The sequence below is a fragment of the Cinclus cinclus genome, chromosome 14 (assembly GCF_963662255.1).
Source record: "Cinclus cinclus chromosome 14, bCinCin1.1, whole genome shotgun sequence".
Taxonomy (NCBI): domain Eukaryota; kingdom Metazoa; phylum Chordata; class Aves; order Passeriformes; family Cinclidae; genus Cinclus; species Cinclus cinclus.
The window spans coordinates 7,606,105-7,630,730 of record NC_085059.1 but is presented as its reverse complement, the minus strand read 5'-3'; the positions used below and the strand labels follow the sequence as shown (position 1 = coordinate 7,630,730).

The window sequence follows — 24,626 nt, the reverse complement described above, 5'->3', positions numbered from 1 at the left end:
CCCAAGGGAAAACGAAGTTGCTCAAGAAATAAATATCCCTCCTCTTCCACTTAGGAGCACTGAGAGAAACAAATCCCATGTAGTTATCTTCCCTTCACTCACAATTCACATATCATTCACAAGGGAAAAAGCAGCATCAAAATAAAATAAGTATTACTTTCTGTGACACACAACTACATTGCTGGTCTGAAAGTTTTATTAACAACTCACATTTATATCTTTTTATGATACTTTTAAAATAGTGAATTATGAACGATTGAAAATACCCTCCAGCTTAATTGAGAACCATTATGTCTAGTAATTGCCAGTGATTTCAGAAACAGCCGTTGTTCTCTGGCCTATTAACATAATTTGAATTTTTTATTGCACTTCATAATTATCTGTTGGAGTTAAAAAACAGGCCCATTTACTGAAGTGTTTAAGAACAAAAGCCCCAAATGGGCTGGATTGTGATGTATTATTTCTATTAGCCAACCTTGGTGGAACCATTCTGTACCTCAGTTTTTGATGGGGTCATGGCTTCTCATAGAAGAGGAAGGTGGATTCTCTAGTTTTCATTTCACTAAGTGTAGGTAAAAAGGCATCTTTTCGAATTGTCTTTGACTCTTTCTTACATATCTACTCCATTTAGTCCTCAATCCCACTTTTATGTGATCTCCATGATAGCTGAGAGAAGCATTATTTCAGCCCTACACACTTAGCAAATTTAATCTGTTCGTTGTGTCATGTTAGCAAGGACAGAAGAAACTTGGCCCCTTCTTAGTTCATAATAGTTTTAGATCAAGACTTTTTTTCAGATCTGTGATTTGCAGTGTAAACAAGCTCCTTATCTATAACCCTTCTATGTACTGCAGTAAAATATATCATTGAAACCTGCTGTGTTATTACTGGTTTTCCCAGCACATGATAACATACAGCATGCTCCCATTTGTGATTGTAAAAACCTGCACTGACAGGAAGATCTCCTAGTTGTTCCTACATCTGTCAGCATTCTTTGTAGAAATCGTTTTAAGCAGATTTTTCTTTCTTGAGCATTTAGACCTCAAACCTTCAGGTAATCTTCTCAATTAGTCCCTGGGGTTGTAAAAAGACAGGAAAGTGAAGTTCTCTTAGCAGCTAAAATTGCAGGTTCTTGTTAAAATTAAGGTTTTAAGCAATCTGGTATTGGAGTGGGGGGGGGGGGGGGGTGGGGAAAGAGGGTAGGAACAGATAAAAAGTCCTGGAGTTCTGTCTAATGGTAAGGATAGTGACATATGTGATCACCCTTTTGGAGAGAATCGTAAGTAACTCTGTAACCCTCTGGCTGTGAACACTGTATTGAGCCTCTCTGTCTTCATCTACATTCCCCTAAAATCCATCAAACCTTGGATTCTGCCTTGGTAGGGCCCCAGTGGAAAAGTGTGAGAAGATTTGGAGGATGGAGAACAAGGGGCTGGGCAGAGAGGGGACAGGCTGTGAACTGCTCTGACCTGAGCCAGTTGTTTGTTTAGGGCATTCAGTTAATAAATAACTCTGCCCATCACCTACTGCTTCCTTCTGTGGCAAAAACATCTCATATTGCCTTTTATATTCATAGTCAGAAAGCACATACCAGAAAATTGCTACAACATGTTGGGGAAAAAATCCTGCTGATGAAAAGACAGGCTTTGCTGTGAGCCAAGAGCAACACTTCCTAAGCAGGTGTGGGGGGCTGCTTGTTGTGTCTGGAAATGCTTTCCCAATAACTTGACCGAGCCCGGCTGCAATCCTGAATTCCAGACATGAGTTTTCTGCAAACTCTGAGAAGCTTCTGTGTAGCTGAGGGGACTGTAAAAAATCTCATGCATGCCTTGGCCTGTGGCAGAATTTAGAGATTTCTGAAGATTTTTTTACCAGGTATGTTGTAGATAGGTGCAGTGGAATGGAAGGGAAATTTCGTGATATGTAAGTGATCTCCTATCACTGAGCATTCTAAAATAAATGTTATATAAGTGTGGCTCTTCGTGCTTTAGTGTAGGAGGCATCTTTTGGAAGATGGCAGGAAAATCACCCTTAATTAAAACTAGGAATCTGGAATTGTTACTTTTATGCTAGTTTCTACCGTGGGCTCCTGGCTATTGTTACTGAAACACAACTTATGTCATATTGGCTTGAATCAGGCTAAGCAGCTTTGCCTTTCAGGACATACTTTTTAAAATCTCCAGATTGCTGGTTTGTTGGTTTTGGTTTTGTTTCTTTTTTTTTTTTTTTTTTTTTGTCTTAGTGATGACAATGTCAGGTAAAGCACATAACTTCCTTCTCATGACTAATGAGAATTTTATATGAAAATAACTCAAACATCAACTCTTGGAAGTGTTAGGACCCCAAATATCCCAGTATACGTGCATAGACATACGCTTGTGTGTGTGTATATCTGTATTTGTGTATGTTTATGAAATATCCATACTGGTGTTATACCTGTGGGGTATAATACCCCTAATTCTTATATATTAACTTAATTTTGGGTCTTTTTTTTTTCATCTATTACTTGCAGCAGATTAAAGGAAGATTCTTAAATTGGGGCCTGCCTGAGAAGGGTTACCTACAGTAGTCCCTTGGGGAGGATAAACAGCCAAGGTTTTTCCTTCCTACAACACCAGTACTCTAAACTGTTTAACATTCATTATTTTATAATTAATCTAGAGATCTGAAGCAATCTGTACCCAAAAGATAGTGAAATGCCTCCCATTTGAGATGTAGCGTTTCTTATGCTGGCGTTAACATAAGAATTTTTTAAATACACTTCTGAAGATGAGACTGGTGATTATATATGCCTTGTAGTACATTTGTTTTATTTTTCACTCTGACTCTGTTTCAAGCATTTTATCTATTTCCTTCTGTGTGCTATAGATCAAGAAGATATTAAGTCTCATAAGAAAGTACAAGCCAGGGATATCCTTGTCATTAAATTTTACAAGGTGTTAATTACAGTCAGTTTTGGGAATTGTTGCAGATTTGTAAGCTGTTGACCAGAGAAGAAACTGAAGATTTATTTTTTTTCTCTCAATGGCCATTCATTTTCTAATATAAAGAGATTGATGTATTTAGTCTCTTTTGTCTGTATATATATATATATAATATCTATAAAATAATGTATATTCTATGTATGCTAACATATGTATAGGTGATTGAGCTTGTAGGGTTTCCAGTGTCTAGCTCTTCTGTATCTTTTAGAATTAATGGCAGGAGTGGATGATCTTATTAATAACAGTAACATAGTCACTTTCTTTCCCTTTGTTATTAAAGGAATATGTCCTGTCCCCAAATACTTCAGGGATCTTAGTGTTGGGTCTGATGTGCATTTTCTTTTGTTGCTCTTGTACATTGTTGGATTTAGCATATGGGGATATAATACATAACGGTGTTAAACTTCATAAATTGATGCCAGTCTCTGTAGTTGTAGCATCTAAATGTAGTTGTAGCACCTAGCAGGTGTTTAATGGCTGTTTTAACTCAGAAGGCAGTAGTTCTGTGTGCCACTGGTGTGAATTGTTGTGGGGTTAATTCTGCAGTCCATGGTGAACCTAAAAGCTGAAACAGCACTGAGCATTGCAGAAATGTTTTGTAGGTGTTGTTTGTAAAACCAAGTTACTGTACAGAAGCAAATTCAAAGTTTTAAAAATTTCAAGTGTTGCATACTGTAAGTGCATATTGTTTCAGTTGAATACCTGTAAAATTATGTAGTGCAGAGGATGTTCTTTCTGCCCTATTTCTCTGCCTCACTGCTTACAGATGATGCCAAGGAAGTGCCAAAATTAGATGTGATGAGACCTGGGATTGTTCTGTGATTGTTTCATCTAAATGTGAGAGCAAGCTGTCAGTGTGTTTAATGTAGGACCAAATTCTAAGTTGGGACAATTGATTTTCTTCATATATTTATTTGTAACATGCAGCTATAAACACAGTAGCTGAGCTCCCTCTTAAAATACCAGCATAAATGAATATTTGAAATATTTATTCAGAGTTAAGAAATTCAGACAAGTTAGAAGTTGTTTTTCTGGTGTGGAGACCTGACTTCAAGCAAGGGTAAAAAAGAAACAATCCCAGATTATTTAAGTACTTCTTAATGTTCTCTGTTTCCACTGATAGCCTGATTTTTGACAGCAAAAGCATATACAGTTCTATGCAGTTCATCTTCCTTGACTGATTCCTCCATAAGCCTTCAGCTGAGTTTAGTTTTGACTTATAGCTTGAGCATGGCATTTGGGAAAAACAGAAAAAGTAGTATAAATGTAAATGTGAAGAGCTACAGCTCATTCTGTTTTTGAAATTGTTGGTGTGAAAAGAACTCAACAGTGTTTTATTTAAACAAGGTCTGCTTCAACCTTGATTGACTTGCAGTAAATTGCCTGGTACAAGAGGCAAAAGGAAGTGGATAGAAAAATGGCAATCAACACCAAATGTTTCACATATTGATTGACAAGCACCAGAGATGTGCTAGAGTAAGATAAATTGGCTAACAGAGCCCATCTTGACAGCTCCTGAGATGGGAAAATTGTTCCTGTTAATTTGCTGCTGGGACCTTGTCATTTATGGGGATATATATTTGAGTGCCTTCTAATGGTGTAAACAAACTTTGGATTCCTAAGTAGCATATTTCAGCTTCAGTTGCTTTAATTTCTCTATGTCCATGTATTTCTGGGCTGTAGTTTTAAAGTGCTTTAAGATTGAAAAGATGAGAGAAGCTGTCATTTCTTTAAAGATACAATTTGTGCTGAAATACAGAATGGTACATTCAAGCTATTCTGTAGCCTGTTTGATTTTCAGTGGGTTTTTTGCTTTACCAAAAATCATGTAGCAGAGCCCATTTGTTGCAGGGGAAGAACACGTATCTTTATTCCTTCATTCTGGCAACTTTTAACTGTAACTACAATGAAAATATTTCTTACTTTTTAACACGACTGGTTTTGTGCTTCCAAATTCCTTTTAATCAGGTTACAGGTTATTTTAGTACTGCAGAATCAAGATCCATTTTTCACATAGTGGCCTTTCATGTCTGCAATTTCTTTTCATTAAAAGGATATTTTAATTTCCTGTATTGGTCTCACGGAGTGCCATTAATTATGGCGATACACAACGGTGGTAAAATAATTAATGTTCTGACTGTTGTTGTGTTGCAGTCTGCCACTCAGGTTTTATTTTGGCTAAATCTTTTCACGTAAAGGGGAATTTGACATAAACCTTCTCACTTAAGAATAAATATTTTTCAGTTTTCATGTAAGCAAAGTGAGCAGATTCCAGTGTTCAGCTAAGGTGTGGCCTACAAACTGTAGTTCATATTCTGCTTCTTTATTTGAGTCTGCTTCCCAAACTCTGAACTAGAAATCACCTTTACAAAGATGAAAATACTTCAAACCTTATTCAATACTAGGTGAGAACAAAATTTTATCTGCTTATTTGTAAGTGACTTGATAGGATGTCCATTATTCATGGACACTATGCTAGGGTACTTTGTGTATTCCTTACCATCTTCAGGGTATAGCTAGCTCTACCAGAAGACATCAGAGAGATTTTTTTTAAAGAGTTAGTTAGGCCTAGCTCATCATAAGTGATGGTATTTCACTTCCCCATAGATTTTAAACTGCAGTTTGGGTCCAGGTTATATTCCTAGAGATGAGCACAGAAGATTATCCTGCATTGAATGCACACAGCTGCCTGGTATTCCAGTCAGGAAAAGGCTGTGGCTGGGGGAGCTTCTCCCTGTTCAGAAGCTTTTCAAAACACTGCAGAAATCCTGGCTGTGCTGAAGGCAAAAACAGAGTTTGCATTGAGTGGCATGGAGGTTTCACTCTGCTTTGCTGCTAAATGCTGGGGTGGTTGTTCAGTCTGGAAGGAGGATGTGTTATAGGCATGGTGACTTCTGTAGGGGCACACAGAAGTTCAGTGTAAAATATCACAACAATCTTAAACATCTGCAGCACCTGCTAAATGCTTAAGGAAAAAGAATGGCTACCTGAAGTGCAGTAAGTCACAGGGAAATTGAATTCTGATATGCTTTTGTGCTTTGGAAAATCCCACCAGTGACATAGAGGACTGAAAAGTCAAACTTTTAGTTTGCTTGTGGACCCAAAACTCCTGCTAAGTCAATATGGGTGGTGTAAGAAATGCAAGGCTGGATGTTGAGAGAAGAAACCAGATGAAGCAATGAAAATGTAAATCTCAAGATTATGTCATGTAAGTTTATATATCAATAATAATGGAAGAATAACTCCCATCATCCTGATGCTGTTCTGACTGCACTTCCCTATCTGCCAGCACTAAAATGCAAACACCTCTAGAGTGTGTCACAGCAGTGGGATAGCACTAATTCAGAAATATGTTCACCACACATTTGGAAAGCAAATAGCAACACCATATTTTAACTGTAGGTGGAACTAAGAAAAGTAGACTTTAATAGCCTGAAGCAGAATTAGCCAGAATACATCACTGGCACATGATAGAGAAGATTTTAAGCATATTGTTTAAATTATTTGGCCATTTACATAATGTGGGTCATGTGAAGCCTTGTTTTCATTTCTCATTTTTCCCCCAGAAAATGGAGGTGCTTTCTTTAGTAGGCTGCAAAGAGTTAACACAAATCCCATAATCATTTTCCAGCTCCCACCATTTAGTGCTGACTATGTACCACCCTCACAGAGTCTGTAAAATAATTACAGGTTGGAGTTTTCTCATGTTTTTTCAAGATAATGTTATTTATCCCACCTATTAGTCACTCCAGGCACTTGAATCACTAGGTGTTGCAACATTCCTGGAAATGTATTTCTCTAACAGATATAAAGCCAACATTCAGGGGGATATGCAGCAGAGATGGTGTGAGTGGCTGTTTAACAGCACTTAGAATTTCACTAAAATAAAGTGAAGGTAAACAGAAGGTGTTTGGATAGTGGAAACAAGTTTGTAGCCCAGCTTCGTCTGAACTCCTGGTGTCCCCAAATAAAGATCAAATCAAGTCACTTATAGATTTATCTGAGAGGGAAGATTTTACAGGGTGTCTGCTAATTACCTACCCAGGGCCTAATTACAGCCCCTTTGTTAGTGGAATTCCCTGACATGAATGTTTAGCTGATAAGATTGATAAATAGGGAATTTCCTTTCTTCACCATTTTTAAAAGCTGCATACATTATTAAGTTACCATAAAGTTCATTCATGGATGAGTGGATGGATGGATGTGCATCTTCCAATAAATTTCTTCTAAATACATTCCTAATCTTGTAAGGTTATTTTTGTCTCACAAGGAGCAGGCAGCTGATAAGTTGTTTCAATTTAATGTTAGTTATAGTTAGTTCAGTAGAACTTTTTTTTTAGGGAAGTTAAATTAATTCTGGTTGGTGTGAGTTTTGCTCCCATGGATTTGTCTCTGTTTTTCCTGGCTGAATCAGAGGTAGGATAATATTAGAGGAGACATTTTGACTTTATGAGTGATGGGAAAAAATCACTGCAACAAATTACTGTTTTCCAGCTATGAAGGTATCAAACATATGCCAAGTAATCAGCTTGCTAGTGTAATAGGTTCATGAAGGAAAAGGGTTTTCTAATCTTACTCACTGATGTTTTTCCCGAGACAGCAACAGCTTTTATAAAATGAGGCTTGTAACTTCTCATTACAGAATCTAATCTGCCCAGAAGACATTGAACAGCTGCAGAACCCTAACATCTTTAGCTGCAAATTGCTTTTATTATTTATCTTTGTTTAACTAAAAAAGAAAGGGGCATCAGATGATTTAACAAGACAAGAATTAAGTGACATTAGCTTTTGACAGCAGCAAATTATTCCTTTACATACTGAATTGGTTTAGATAATTCTGAAGTCATGACTGTCTCCTTATTTTTAATATCCAAATTTCATAAAACTGATACATTTTGTAGATGGGTTGCTTAGAAAAATTAATTTAACTTTAACACTGGAAGTCAGAAGTGATTGATTTCCAAGTTAGTCTCATTCTCCTGCAGAGTTTTTGCAATGATAATATCTTGCATTGGTACAGTGATTTCCATATTCAAAGATTGCACATGTGCAGTACTGCAGAAAATATTAATCACATACAGAGGTCAAACGGTTTAAGGAAGATAACAAAGCTTAAACAAGCTTCTAGAATGGATCTGTAATAAAAAAAAACAGAGATCAGGACTTGCAGGTGGTTCTTCATCTCTCCCTTTTCTATTATCTTCAGTTCTAAGACTGTATTCCTGGTTGTAAATTCTTTTACTTCAGAAGAGAGGGAGAAGAAATATATTAAGCTGAATTTATTTCAATAATTTGTTGTTTTGTTTTTTGTAAAATAAATAATAACATTTTTTTCATAACAAGTGTTGAGAAAACTAAGCAGGATGGAGGGCATTACTAATTTTGGCGAATGGAAAAAACTCAGACCTGTGGTACTGAATTGTCTTTGTTGATTCACTGTTATTTAAATCACAGGTTTGACACTTACTGTGTCTAAATCTCCCTTTTCCATTCTCTTTGAATTGTCTCAGAGCCATTCTCTCTTTGCCTGGTGTGATGTGATGATACCAACTGCATTCTTAGTGGCCCTTACAATCTGTTGTGATGAAGAAAAATACCTAAACACATCAGAAAACAGGTCTGGGCCCTTAGAAAGACTATGTTTTCTCCTTTGACTTTTGTGGAATAGATTGTGAAAATCTTTTTCTTAGCTTGGCTGGTTTTGTTCCTGTTTGTTTTCAGAGATAGGGCTTCAGGAGACTGGAAGTACCTTTCTTCAGTGATAACTCTCTGTCACCCAAATCCTCATTTATGTCTTTATCTTTTGCTTTTCTTGTATCCTGTTTGCCTTAGAGAAGTGCAGCAGTTTAGGCAAGAGGAAACAACTTGGTGCTGAAGAAAATGATCACTGACTATTAGATTCCTTTCCCTCTTTTTCTCTCACGCTTCATTTGGGGGTTTTTGTTTTGTGTCTCGCCCTTGAAGTGCGGCTGCAGAGCCAGGGGTTCAGGGAGTGTCCTGCACAGCTGGCCAAGCACTGCAGAACCAGGGGTTCAGGGAGTGTCCTGCACAGCTGGCCAAGCACTGCAGAACCAGGGGTTCAGGGAGTGTCCTGCACAGCTGGCCAAGCACTGCAGAACCAGGGGTTCAGGGAGTGTCCTGCACAGCTGGCCAAGCACTGCAGAACCAGGGGTTCAGGGAGTGTCCTGCACAGCTGGCCAAGCACTGCAGAACCAGGGGTTCAGGGAGTGTCCTGCACAGCTGGCCAAGCACTGCAGAGCCAGGGGTTCAGGGAGTGTCCTGCACAGCTGGCCAAGCACTGCAGAACCAGGGGTTCAGGGAGTGTCCTGCACAGCTGGCCAAGCACTGCAGAACCAGGGGTTCAGGGAGTGTCCTGCACAGCTGGCTGGGCACTGCAGAACCAGGGGTTCAGGGAGTGTCCTGCACAGCTGGCCGGGCACTGCAGAACCAGGGGTTCAGGGAGTGTCCTGCACAGCTGGCCAAGCACTGCAGAACCAGGGGTTCAGGGAGTGTCCTGCACAGCTGGCCAAGCACTGCAGAGCCAGGGGTTCAGGGAGTGTCCTGCACAGCTGGACAAGCACTGCAGAACCAGGGGTTCAGGGAGTGTCCTGCACAGCTGGCCGGGCACTGCAGAACCAGGGGTTCAGGGAGTGTCCTGCACAGCTGGCCAAGCACTGCAGAACCAGGGGTTCAGGGAGTGTCCTGCACAGCTGGCCAAGCACTGCAGAACCAGGGGTTCAGGGAGTGTCCTGCACAGCTGGCCAAGCACTGCAGAACCAGGGGTTCAGGGAGTGTCCTGCACAGCTGGCCAAGCACTGCAGAACCAGGGGTTCAGGGAGTGTCCTGCACAGCTGGCCAAGCACTGCAGAACCAGGGGTTCAGGGAGTGTCCTGCACAGCTGGCCAAGCACTGCAGAACCAGGGGTTCAGGGAGTGTCCTGCACAGCTGGCCGGGCACTGCAGAACCAGGGGTTCAGGGAGTGTCCTGCACAGCTGGCCAAGCACTGCAGAACCAGGGGTTCAGGGAGTGTCCTGCACAGCTGGCCAAGCACTGCAGAACCAGGGGTTCAGGGAGTGTCCTGCACAGCTGGCTGGGCACTGCAGAACCAGGGGTTCAGGGAGTGTCCTGCACAGCTGGCCAAGCACTGCAGAACCAGGGGTTCAGGGAGTGTCCTGCACAGCTGGCCAAGCACTGCAGAACCAGGGGTTCAGGGAGTGTCCTGCACAGCTGGCCAAGCACTGCAGAACCAGGGGTTCAGGGAGTGTCCTGCACAGCTGGCCAAGCACTGCAGAACCAGGGGTTCAGGGAGTGTCCTGCACAGCTGGCCAAGCACTGCAGAACCAGGGGTTCAGGGAGTGTCCTGCACAGCTGGCCAAGCACTGCAGAACCAGGGGTTCAGGGAGTGTCCTGCACAGCTGGCCGGGCACTGCAGAACCAGGGGTTCAGGGAGTGTCCTGCACAGCTGGCCAAGCACTGCAGAACCAGGGGTTCAGGGAGTGTCCTGCACAGCTGGCCAAGCACTGCAGAACCAGGGGTTCAGGGAGTGTCCTGCACAGCTGGCTGGGCACTGCAGAACCAGGGGTTCAGGGAGTGTCCTGCACAGCTGGCCAAGCACTGCAGAACCAGGGGTTCAGGGAGTGTCCTGCACAGCTGGCCAAGCACTGCAGAACCAGGGGTTCAGGGAGTGTCCTGCACAGCTGGCCAAGCACTGCAGAACCAGGGGTTCAGGGAGTGTCCTGCACAGCTGGCTGGGCACTGCAGAGCCAGGGGTTCAGGGAGTGTCCTGCACAGCTGGCCAAGCACTGCAGAACCAGGGGTTCAGGGAGTGTCCTGCACAGCTGGCCAAGCACTGCAGAACCAGGGGTTCAGGGAGTGTCCTGCACAGCTGGCCGGGCACTGCAGAACCAAAAATCATGCATGCTGTTCCCCACCCGTGTCAATTAACTGTAGTTATGCACCAAGCACAAAATATTTATGTTCCTTGTGCCAGTTAGGACTATATATATATATATATATATATATATATATATATATATATATAATTTATTAAATATAACTCTGCTTGAGAGTGCCCAGGCCAGTGATGAGCAGTGCTATGCATACATATTAGTAGATTTTTTTTTTCTTTTAGAAGTCAATTTTTCTGGGGAGGAAGGGAAGAGTGTGCTGAATGTGCTGTATCTCAGGAAAGTTTCACCTTCATCAGCCGCCTGCTTAATTTATAGTGCTTTGCACTGCAAAAACGTGCATCTTAAATATCTAATTGTTTCCTGACACATTTAGCAGCTTTTCTCACTCTTCAAAGTGAGCTTAGCAATGCTGACAATGTAGGTGCTTCGGTTTAGGCTGAGTTGAAGAGTAGTGCGAATGTGTTAAGTGGAGGAGGGCTGGGAGCTGTCACAGGGTCCTGCCTGTGGTCCTTGTTCTCATTCTGTCCAGCTTTCCTGATGGAAGGGAGCAAAGGAGGCCGAATCTGAGCCTTCTCTTTTATCACCTCTAGTTAATATCCCCCCATGTCCATTGCTGGATAGCCTTCTGTGTATAATTTTGGTATAAATGATCAATGCAGCAACTGCAGTTAATAATCCTGTCTATCACGTAAGTCACTAACATGATTTTATGGGATTACTTTGCACAGGGTCCTGTACTCTGTATTGGTGTAACATGAATATCAGCAGCTTCAATCAGTAAATGTCAAAATCTTAATTGCCAATTAAGTGTTTTACACAGTGTTTCTGATGCCATCAGTTACGGAGAAACAACTCTTCTGCTTTCACTCTTTGCTTCCTTAGCTTCCTGCATTAACACTTGGATGCTGCTACATCTTCCAAAGAGCTTTTTTGGTGTTTTTCTTTAAATACAGTTATGTTAGTTTCCCTCCTTTCTGCAATCTAACCTGCCAAAGACTGTACAGGGAGACATTGGCTTGTGTGTATCTTTTCTATCTGAGCCCTGGTTCTTACAACCAGAGGTGTGGAATAAAGGGGCTTTATTGATAGCAATATATGTGACTGATTTAGCTATTACAGCTCATTTATGTTTATTGGCTGCTTGACTAGCAGATATCCTTAGAGAAGAACAGAACAATTATATCATTACCTCTTGATTGTGAAGATTAACAACTGGTAAAAGTTTTGAAAGCTGATCTTGCTTATAAAACCTCTACATACAGGAAGATTTTCTGTCATGAATATAAGTTATCAGTGAAGGTATGCTGCTTAGGTATATGACATTCATGCTGAAAATGCACGGGGTTGAACACTCTACACAGATTTTTGCTACACATGTCTAACCTTAGGAGAGAGATTCTGCTAATGGAAAAAGCTTGGGAATTCCATTACAGATACAATAAGCTTTGACATCAGTATTTACCATCCCCGGGACCCAGATACTTTCTAATGACAATACTTACTGAAATGAGTAATTTAACAGGGTGAGATGGCAACACAGTGGTTGTGATCCTTCCTCCTGTCCAAATTAATGGCAAAATAGCTATTTAAGGAGGCTGGATTCATCTTTAAACCTGTTTAAATAATAATGTATGTTTTTGGATATTATGCATGTCTATCTAGAGTTGTGTAGATAAATATACTTCAGTATATTAAAAACTATTAATATATGCATGCATATTTTGGAATGTATACTTCCCTGATCACTGCTCAAAATTTAACACTAAATTCCAGGGGTTTTTTTGGTTCTCTGTTTCTTGTCACACACCATGGTGTAATATAGAGGCCAGGGTTTTACACACATGTGAGCTTTATTTATCAACAAAACTCTATAGGTCCGTTAAGGAGGACGAAGAACAGAGAGTATGAAAAGTGTATCTCAAATATCCTTCAGTATCTGATGAGCAGCTTGCAGTCTCTCCTTTGATTGTGTCTCTTGTTTATGTATATTCATGCTGGGAGTGATTGCAGGCAGTCCTTTTTCCTTTGTGGTTTGTTTTTTGGTTTTTTGTTTTTTTTTTTTTTTTTTTTTTTTTTTGTCCTTCTGGTGATGGTGTGGTCTTTCAGGTTAATAGCAACTGAAGTATCTCTTTTCCCAATGTGTTAATTGTGATCGAGATGAGCAGGACTCTTCTTCCCTGTCTGGGTTTGAGACATAACCAGCTGTGAGCATGGCCTGAATGTTGGTTCTACAGATTTTAAGCCTTAAGGACCTAAAGTGTAGCAGTAATTGAGGAATGGTTTAACAAAAATTCCTGGGCTAGTGAAGAAACGTGAGCCTAACTTAAGAGGAAAATGGAATATAAGTGATAAGAGGGTAAAGAAGGCCCTTGCAGACTGAGGCATGGAAGCCCAAAGCAAGCCCAAATCTGAATGAAGAGTTACCACGTTTCTTCCTTCAGTCTAAAAAGGAAGATAAGATAAATGACAGGAAAAGGGGTGGGAGGAGAGGAAATTTGTTTTTTCTTCTTGGCTGCTTACTTTTTGAAAAATGCCTTAAAATGCTGTATTCAGTGTCTGTACAAGTCTTTGTCATGCATGAGTATAAGCAGTATGAACATGTATATGAACAGATATTGGTAAAAGAACTGATATAATTCCCTTTTCAAAATGTAATATCTGCTTTAAGCCTGGTTCCCTTTCGAGCATTTGTGTCTGGTTTATGTTTCTTTGACTGTGTTACACAGTTATATTATTGCTGTCATTGCATAGGATTCTGTCAATTCTCACCTAGATAAAAAACTTATTCAGAGAAGCTTTAATATATTACTATATGAAGACAAATTGTAGGAACTTCTATTATGATTTAACTTTTGAAAACAGCAGTGTAATAGAATATGATATTATCGTATGTCACAGTATTTTTATAGACTGTAGAGTATTGCAAATTCCATTGAGAAGCAATAGAAATTGAGAATATTTTAAAGAGCTGGGAAGTTTCAAAATATGACTGTCGAGATACCTGTGGACACATGAATGAGTCTGACAAGGAGCTCAGGTTTATAGAACCTGCAAAGCTTAGTCTGTTCTTTTAAATGCTACATTGAACTTATTTGACCAAGATATTAATGTATGAATCAAACCCCTTATTTCTCATTTAAGAGTGTATAGTAACAAATAAATTACATGTATCATGCTCTTTATAGCCTGTGTCCCCACGCTTTGGGACTTTCACAAGCCCTTCTCTTGACTGTGGTGCTACAGATAGTTAACCCCTTAGATTAATTTCTTAAGGGAAAAAGACTTAGTGGTGCCTTTCTGTTCTTGTTCAGTAATTTTTCAATTAATTTCCCAGCAGATTTTACAAAAAGCAGGGTGTCTTAAGAGATCCTGTGTGCTTCAGGGGCTGGGAATGGAGAGGGAGAGAGATGTTTTTTTAAGAGTCCCTCAAAGAGGGTAAGGCTGTAGTGTGAGTTTAACAGATGCAAAAAAAATCAACTTTATAGAGTAAGAATGTCGCAACCGCAAGAAAACTTTTAATTAAATTTGGCTGTTTATTAGGCAGTCTAACCAGAGGATGGATTGCCAGTGGGTTCTGTGACTGTGACTCACAGACATCTCTATTTTGGCATTGGCACGTGACTGTGGGCACATCTTCCTCAGGAGCCAACTTCCCACCAAAATGATGCAACATTTTGACAGCTTCATACCTTCTGTTTCCTCTCAACTACAAACAGAGCTGTAGTAATTAGACATTTTGCCTTTTCTTCAGGGATTTGGGCTGTGTTATTTCATGATGGTAACAATGTTATTAGCATTCCCGACAAAAGAATTCTTCAGGTTGGAGAGTTTTTTTTCATTTCTCAATGCATTCTGCAAAAATGTACTTAAATTGCTCTCAAACACCATATGTAGTTTTCACAAAAGGAAAAAAATCTTTTCCTTCATCTCATACCCTCACACATCCAACAGTTTTATAGTATAGTAATATATTTCCATATGATACACACAGTCAGTGCAGATTTAGAATTTATAAAGCTGCTTCTTTCAACTTCACAGTATTGAAGCAGAGCCAGAATATGTGAAAATTAAATGCACACAGTGGGCACAAGTGTCACGTTCCTGTCAGAGGTGTGTCAAACCTCAGCCTTTCTGCTTCTTTGCAACACATTGCAAAGAAATATATTAGAAGCTGGTCTTGCTCAGTCACTTCCCTGGAATGTTTAGGATATTCATGGTAGTATTTCATAAGAATAGCATAATCATGAATAATAACAGTAATCATTCCTATCTCAATATTAGAATTATTTCCTCACAAATGCAAGTCCACAATGAAAATATTCAATGCATATTGAATTTTCTGTAGCATAAAAGATTGCAGATGGGAGTTACTACTGAGTAGCTTAAATCCATTTCTGTCATATAATAACTTGGTCATTCAGTCTTATCAAATTATCCAGTGCTAAAAACATAATAACAAATAATCATAAAAGTCACTTGCCTGTGTTCTGGTATTTATTTTATTTCAAAAGTTTTTGAAGGGAAGAAAGTACTTCATGCCGTTTGCTGGTACCAGGCAGTGCAAAGTTGGTGGTTTTCAGTATCTACATGTGCCTTTGGTTGATTGCTGCATCCCAAATATAACTTACATGTGCGAGCTGGAACTTTTCCTTTTCTTGCTTAACCCTCACCCCCCCCCCCCCTTCATTTGGAATTTCATGTATGATTCTGTATATTTACCTAATGGTACAAACCTTAGGGTAATTAATATAAAATGAGGGGTCCTTGATTCAAAAAAGAAGGTATAACTAGTGAGAAAATCAGTGTGTATTTTCTCTGTTACTGTTTCTTTAAGAATGATGGAAATAAAGATACACCATGTTATGTAGTTTTACTGTGTTTTAACATTTGTAGCAGATCTCTGCCTTACAGACTTTGGCAGTATCACAAAGGTCATATTTTCTTACATTTAAATTATTCATGAAGAATTTCTTCAATGCACTAGACAAACTTGCAATGGTAACAAGAAAAAAAAAAAAATACCCCACAAACCAAAACCCTGTCTTCATCTGTGTGCATTTGATGGAATGAATGAATGAATATAAAGTTACAGGAGTTCACAAAAGAAAACAAAAGAATCAACTTCTTTGTTATTGATTTGATGTCACTGCTTTAGGTGACCAAGACCATATTGTTGCTGAGGTATTTCATAGCCATTAAGGATTGGGCTTCAGTGTTGGAATTAACCTGGCTGGGCAGGAAATTCTGCTCCTACAGCTCTGCTGAAGAAAGCAATGAGAGAGGAAGGACAGCAGAGCTGAGAGTTGCCAGCCCAGATTCCAGCTTTAGCCCATCTCTAAGGTGGAATCATTGCCTTTCAGTCCTGCTGTCCCCTCCTGTCACATCTCTCAGTGGGATCTGGGAAGATCCACAGCATTAAAGGAAGAACCTTAGCTTGAAGAAAGCCCTTATATGGTTGTTTCATGCCTCTGAGAGATTCCTGTGCTGAAGCAACTTTCCTGTTAAAAAACAAACAAAAACCCACAAATCAGCTCAGTACTATTATTTTAAGAGATTTACTGATGTGATGTAATTTCAGGGAATGTGATACAAAGGGGCAGGTTGGTACCCGAGGGGAGGTTGAGGGGCTGTGCAGGGCAGTAATCAAGTGTAACCATGGACAGATTACCGTGCACTAACTGGGCTGGTGGGGTTTTTTCATTACATTCATTACTGATCTTTGATCCCTGTGTCCTCTTTCCCAGGTCGTCCCATTCCACCTACATCCTCGTCTAGCCTTCTTCCATCTGCTCAGCTGCCCAGTTCTCATAATCCTCCACCAGTTAGCTGCCAGATGCCATTGCTAGACAGCAACACGTCCCATCAAATCATGGACACCAATCCTGATGAGGAGTTCTCTCCTAATTCATATCTGCTGAGAGCGTGTTCAGGGCCACAGCAGGCTTCCAGCAGTGGTAAGAAAATTGCAAACATATGGAGTTTGTTTGTGACATGTTTGTGCCAGTTTTATGCATTCTTCTTTAAAGTGCAAATGTGTTCTTGCATCAGCAGAAAATTGAGAGCATCTATGGAAATGGGGCACAGAAAATCTTACTGGTTTATTTAATGGAAAATTCCTGGAAACACAATCCATCATATATGGTGCTCCTTCATTTTACTGTAGAGAGATTTTTAGTTTGAAGTATGGTAGAAGCTGTGAAAAAAATATTATTGAATTCTTGTCATCAGTAGGATTTATTTTTCTAAGTAAGTTTCCTGTTCCTTGTTGCGTCTGGTAGGAGAGCAATGTACACACAATGGTACTTTGTTCTGCATGGACTAATCTAATTTATCATTTGGTGATGAGGTTTTGTATCTAAAAATGCATGTTACTTCTGCCAGTCTGTGTCTGTTCTTGTTTCTGAATCTGTCTGGTTCTATACTTACAATGTCACATTTAACTAAGATCTGCTATTTTTCAGCAAATTAATTCTTGTCTTTCAGGCCACTATTTTAAAACATTCGCAGCTCTATCAGTCATGGAATCTGTAGTGCCTAGGGTTTTCTTTCTTCTTTTCTTCCTCTTTTCATTTTTTAATTTTAATTTTTGTTAGTAGGTGCTGACTTTTCATTTTGATAGCCAAAAACTGAGGAGTGAAGATGCAATCCCATTTTAGAAATACAGACAAATCAAAAGAAGCTATTCTAGCACCTCTTTTTTTTTTTTTTAGTTATTATAGCTATATATTGCGTGTCATTTAACTGAACACAACAGGTTTAGAATGTCTGTGCAGTTTCTGTTCTGCCCAAGGGGTCTCTTTGCTGTAACCAGCAGCTCTGAGCAGCACTGGAGCTTCTGTGTGGTGTGGGACTGCTGGGGTGCACACCTGAACACCCCCCTTTAACAGGGGCTGGGGGGATGAGCAGGGAGCAGAATTTGAAACAGAACATTCAGAGTAGATATTAGGGGTACATTTTCCCCTAAGCATTGGGTTAGAACGGGTAGCCCTGGGAGCCTGTCCAGTCTCTGTCCTTGGAGCTTTTCAAGAACACATTGGCTGAAATCCTGAGCTACTTGCTGACCCCAGAGCTGCCTTTGCTTGGCAGGACACTGGACTGGGCACCTCCTGGGGCTCCTTCCATCCTGAATTATCCTTTAACCCTATTCAGGTATGCTAAAATATAATTGCACAAAGAAATAATAATTCAGAAATTGAATGTGCTTCCTTGCTCCTCGAGTGTATTGTTATGGAAAACACCATGTCACTTTTGAGGAGGTTTTAAGAGATTTGGGGTGATCTGGGAGCTGCAGGCCTCAAAATCTGTAATGGGCAGCTCTGTAGAAGCCATGGAAATGGGGAGGGGGTCAGGAAGTGGGTGTGATTTATGTTTGAATCAGTGCAGTTTCATTCAGGAGTCCTTTGCAGGGCTCAGCCATTTGATCCAGCTGATTGAAAGGTCTTTGTATTTTCAAAGGGGTCTCAGTAAAATCTGTCACTAGATGCTTTCAAGGAAGCATTTTACCTAACAAAGGGTAAGTGGGAAGGTTCTGCATGGTGAGCAGTTATTTGAAACACAGTGAGCAGAAGTTGGAGCTCCTCAATGAATTTTCACAGGACATAAAAATACTCAGAGAAGATGGCGGAGTAGGAAATTGGGTGATGGCAGAGTGCTAAGAATGAGATCAGCTTGTGGAGAATCACAAAAGCACCTGTGAGTCCAAGTAAGAGCAAATAAAATGACAGGGGACCTTAGGGCAGAGACACGTAAATGGATATTCATGGAGAAAGCAGCTCTGGTTCCTGGGTTGGTGAAGCATCATTACCTGTGTGCAGGGAGGAATGCCTGCCTCTCCCAGGAACAGGGAATGTTCACAGCAGAAGAAAGGAATAGAGTGAGAGAACATTGTCTAAAGGGTGTGGTGGATCACACAGTTGATGAGATTTTAAAGGGGAATGGGAAAAGCAAATGGGAGAGGGATGAAATAAGAAGAAAATCAAGGTCAGGGAATGTGAGCTAAAGAAAGAGACTTGGTGGATACTTGAGTACTTGGTGATTACAGCCACTGCTGAGGAACCAGCATGGCTTTTCTTAGGAAGCCAAATGAAGGAAGTGGCAGTAAAACAACATCTGAAAATTTGATGGAAGAGCTCTTTATGTTTCATTTTAAATCATAATCGCTGTTTCTTTGTATCCTTAAAAGCTTTGTGTTTGACAGTTGTTAGTGTGGGCTGACCCAAGGAACCTTTCAGGCATCCCCTGATTGGCTTTGCTTTGTTCATTCTACATTTTAACACTTTTTTTCCCCCACGTATGCCATTCACTTCTTTAACAAACAGTCATATAATATATAATGACTTTTAATTTTCCAGGTATAAGATGCAGGTGACCTGTTTTAATATTTTTTGCCATACACACATGCATAATTGCTTGATCACCGTAGAGTGTGCTATAACATGAGTTCTTCTGGATTTAATGCATCCTCTGGAAAATAATGAGCATTTCCTAGTGGTGTCACATTTTTTCTTTAGTTCTCACAATGTTTGTTTATAGAGTTTATGAGAAAATGTGACAGATAAGGACTTACACATTAAATTGGAGAAAGTTACTACTTTTAGTGGCTTGTTATTCTTGAAATATTTTCAGAATGGCTTTTACCATCTACATGACAAGAAAAGGTTGATCATGCTCTTGTCATGGGGCTTTTTTCTTTATTTTTCTTCTTAATTTTTTGGGGGGTTTTGTGTTTTTTTTTTTTTTTTTTGTTGGTTGGTTGGTTGATTTTGATTTTTTTTTTTTTTAAGTTCCTTTGGAAACTTATCAACGTAGATCCAGACATTTGAGAGACAGTAATTAAATATACATATTTTGCTTAAATTGGGGCTTGGGTTAAAAAGGAAAATTTATAGATGCTTATATGTAAAGCTTAGATCCCAGATAATCTTCAATCATTCATAATTTTTTGCTAGTATTTTCTAGCTTCTTCTTTAAATATTTCTATCATAGTCTTCAAAGTGCATGCTGAATATGAAGTATTTGCCATTTTTTTTCTGCTAATTACACTACAGAAGTTTCCTCTTGTTTCTCTGATTGGATACTTCTCTTGCTTCAAGCTCTGTAATTACAGGGTGGCTCCTCAACAGGTTTAAGATGAACCTTTTTGGATATGAGGAGCCACTCATCCACATGTGTTGCCCTGTGCCCTTCACAAGAGCCATGCTTAATATATATGGAAAAAATCATTTGACTGAAAAAATTACCTAATCAAATATTCTATCAAATGAGCAATCTATTGTTGATATTATGAAGGCCTTTAATCTACAATAAATCTTAGTTAGAACTCATCAGAACTCCCAGTTTGAGAGAAATGTGATTATAGCACTCTTAAAATGACATTACATCATCGGGGTGATTGGTTTATCATTTGGTGAAGCGACATCAATCATAACTAGCATAACCACACAGTAAATGAATTCAACCTTTCTGCTGCAGAACAATGACACAATAATTGCTCAAAATCAGACTTGAAATCAGAAAATGCACTTTCTTTAAATATGATGTTAACCTAATGGAATATATTATTAAAAATCATGTTTGAGGAAGTTCTGTGTAATTAAAAATATGTGAAAATTTATTCCTTTTTTCTCTCATTAGAACCTGTTTCAGTTGCAGAATCATTTTCTATGCAACAAGATATTATGCTGGTTTTAATTGAGCTCCCATCACTTACATTCCTCTGGTTGTATGTCTTAATATAATATGCTGCACAATTATATGTGATGAAGGACAAGAGGTTTTTGAAATCTGGTGCACCTGCTGATAGCATTTTGAAAAATACAAACATTGTAGAAGGAAATGAGACCTTTTACCCATGAAAAGTTAGTGGATTGTTTTTTTGTTCCTTTTGAAAGAAGGTCAGTTCCAGCCATATAATTTCCTGTGATGGTTTCTTACAGCTAACAGTAGGAATAGGTTTATTTCTTCTTCTCATATGTGTTTTATTTTTTTTTTTTCTGGTAATATAAGACAACTCAACTTGTTGAAATGCCATTTTAATGGCTTGAGTCAGAATACAATATTACAAGCTGGTTTTCAACCTTACATGGAAAAACGAGAAGGGGTTTTGCTGTTTGCACCTTTACCTTTACTAGAGAGGATTTATTGGTATTAAACCGAATTTTGAACTCACAACACAAAAACAATTTGCTTGGATTTTTGTTCATTTTTCAGTCTGAGTAAAAGACACAGGACAGACCTACTCACACATTAGGTTTTCACATAATGGACCCATAATTGGGCACATTTATCAGCTTCAACCACTCTAACAATGAGAAAGTAGCAGAATGATCTCTGGAGTATTTCGACTTGGGGGAAAATTCCAAACTGTGGTTTAGATATTGTCATGATTCCCATGAACTTGCTGAAGTTAACTGGAAGGGGATGGTACCTTTTTTTTTTTTTTTTTTTTTTCCTTTGGTGTTAATGTGGCTTTTTGTCTCAGAAACAATGATACAAAGCATTTGGCTCAATGTAACAACATCTGCCCACAGAGTCCTTTGGACACTGCTCAGAAGACAGGGTTTGCTTTGATTTTTTCAGAAGTAGGTTTTGGCAGCAAGGAGAGAAGAAAAGAGAAACAGGTTGGCTTGAAGGAAATGATTGTTGTTCTTTAATGTTGTCTGTTAGTTAGAGTTGAAACAAAGAGACTCCTTTTGCTTATGAGCCTATTGTATGGAAATACAATGTAAAATATCAATATTCATTATACTCAGTATAAATATCTAGATGGATCTCCTGTGTTCCACAGATACCACCTGTCCAAAGAATTTAATTATTATTAATGTGTAATTACCACCACCTCCATGCAGTTTAATCTAGTTTGTTAAAGTCTTTTCAGAAAGAAGCCAGAACTTGTATTAATGCACTGTAGCTGGAGTACTTATTTTAGATCCTCTCCTTGGAAGTGTTTGTTTTATAGCCCTCTTAAAATCTGGCATCAAATGATGATGTATTTCCAGTTTCTACTCTATAATGCAAACCAAAATCCAGAAGTATTGTCATCTTTAAGAAATAAATGAATCCTATAGGAAAATAATTATGTCCCTTCAGATGATTAAGCATCACCCCCTACTGAATGGAGACCTCAATTTTCTGTTCCTGTCAACCTGCAGAAAAGAAAATACATTGGCAGCCACAAAAATCAAGAATCCATAGCCTTTTGATTTGTCTTTTTTTTTTTTTTTTTTTTTAAATCCTCGTGAATGATTGCCTTTGGTTTACTTAATAGATTAAATAAAAGAGTTTGGCTAGCTCAGTAGGTAATGAGGGAAGAGAGCAACAAGGGAGAAAAGGAATTGGAATCTTCCTGCCTTTATCAATACTGCAGCTGGGGACAGGGGAGAGGCTGTTGTTTTTATGCTGCTGCTTGTTGTTTGTTCTTGTGTTTGTTTACTTTTGGAGCTTTCAGAACCTCTTTCAGAATATTGCACTGTAGAATTTGCCAAGTTACGCTTAGAGCAGCAACAGTTAAAATCAGTTAAGGTTCCAGGTTTGGGGTTTCTAAATTATTTCCTATCCTTTCCTATAGCTGTCTCCAAAAGGCAGCCCTGCATTACAGCTGTGTATCCAACTCTCCTGAGAAAGGGTGCTTCTCACTCAATATATTCACAAGGAAATGCCGTAAGGAACTTTATTCTTACGTTTTACAGCAATGCAGAAAAAGGGTGGTAGATTGATCATTTTAATTTCTGTTTCCAAATTAAAAGTAAATTATATGTTTGTTTCTGCTATGGAGCCTAGCCTAGCTTTAAGGTTGTAAACAAGAGTGTCTTTGTACACTTATTGTTTAAACAGTGTGTGGATGTAGCAGCAAGTCCTTTAAATATTTTTTTTCCCCAAATTTGTTTCTAATACTTAAATTCTCTAAATCCTTAATGACCAGTTACATTCTCATTCTGTTGCATCTCTTCAGCATTGAGTCTAATTTTAGAGTTTAGAACTGGGATTAGAAATGGAGTGAACAGCATGAACAATGTTTCCCCACTGAAACCACAGGTTATACTTCTTCTAAAGTATCGGCTCGGTGTTGCTGCAACTATTACTGGTATTATTGCTGCTGCTAATCTCTGTACCCTGTGTTGATGATGCCTGCAGATGTCTGAATTTCAGCCAGAAGACATGATTCTAGATATTAAGATATTGCAGAAACATTCTATTTATTAATTCATAATAATAACAATCCAATCTCAAACAGAAGGCTCTATGGTACTAAAAATGATAATGAATTACAAAAAGCTATAGAATTGAGAATAGACTTGAATTTTGAATTCTATTGTCTCCGGGTTTTTTTTTAAGCTCACCGTGGTTTTAAGTGTTGGATTTATTTTTAAGCTGTTTTTGATTGTTTAAAGGTTTGTAAATGTGTTGAACTGGGAACCCCTGTAGCAAAAGCAGCCCCCCAGCAAAGCAGCTGCAGCACAGACTTCCCAAGTTTCCATTTCTCTGTGTATTGCTGTTTTCAGCTTCCCTGATGGCTGGGACACAACTCAGTGGCTGTGGCCAGTCATTTCCAACACTTATTCTGTATCATGGCAGCTACTTAGAGATCACCAATAACTGAGAAACTTCGGAAAGCTTTTGAAATTCAAAGGCTCGATACTGTTGGTCTGTGTCTTTGCACCAAGGCAATCAGTGCCTAGACTTGGTACCTCGCTTGAAAACTGAAAGGCACTGAGGATACTGCAATTATAAGCAGAAAATACTTTTATTTTCTTCTCTTTCTTTCATGTGCTGAGTCCAGATGCTGCTTGTGTGTTTTTCCTTTGTGTGTAGAAAAGGCTAATACTGTTCTTGCTAACGGTCTCTGCTGTAAGTCATGCTGTGTGGGAAGAACTTTTCTGATAATTCTGTCTTTTGATACAGAGTTTTTAATCTTCTGAACTCCATTTCCCTTTCACTGGCAGTGGCACAGTCCTGACAACTTCCATAGTTGATAGTGCTGCTGTTTATGTGGAAAGCCCAACATTTAGGAAACATTTTGTGTTTTTAGCTGCCTACCAACACAATTTGGTAGCTGACTGAAGTGAAGAGTTGAACATACACATACAAACTCTTTGCACTTCATGGGCTGCAAAGTAGGGAACCTAAAAGTTAGGATATTATTTTTTCAAAATAATTTGCAATTCACATATACAGAAGGTTCTGTGGGTGGCTCGGTTGGTTTTGTAATACCAGAAAGTTTAATAACTTGCTTCTTTCTCCCTATAAATCCAAATAAGTGCCATTACAAACACTTGAAAGCAAGGAGACACTTTTCATCTGAGTCAATATCTTGTCTTATGGATTTTCTGATTTTGATGTGCCATACACTTCTGGTTTATTTAAATGATAAATTGTGCATTTATCTAGTGCTTAATTATTACTCCTAGTTATAAAATTACATTAATGGATTTACAGTTTTGATACCAGTTTCTAATATGATTATAAATATTAGTATCTTATCAGGCAAACTGTAAATATGTGTCACCTATTTATCACATTAGCATCTCTAGAAACTGAGTTTGTCTTTATATAAAGGATGATGAAATCAATCAAAATAAGGAATTTTTTCCTTCAGAAGATACTCAGTCTTATTTTAAAAAGCACCGGAACATGGGAAACTTCAGCACATCACTGGAGAAACCAATCAGTGATTACTAATTATTCTTGGTGTTATTTTTTTCTTGCCCTATTAATGCCTGACTCTTTGCCTGGC

The 24,626-nt window shown here is 39.0% G+C and overlaps 1 protein-coding gene across 5 annotated transcripts in view; it reads left to right on the top strand.

The window, feature by feature from the left end:
• TENM2 (teneurin transmembrane protein 2) overlaps window positions 1-24,626 on the top strand; it is a 480,855-nt gene that overhangs the window by 244,168 nt on the left and 212,061 nt on the right. For 3 of the 5 annotated variants that reach the window (XM_062502010.1, XM_062502009.1, XM_062502008.1), the window contains one exon: window positions 16,639-16,848. The exons of the other annotated variants lie outside the window; for them this stretch is intronic. In XM_062502010.1, coding sequence (XP_062357994.1) covers window positions 16,639-16,848 — 210 coding nt within the window. The remainder of the gene's footprint in view (window positions 1-16,638; window positions 16,849-24,626) is intronic. 5 annotated transcript variants of the gene reach the window in all.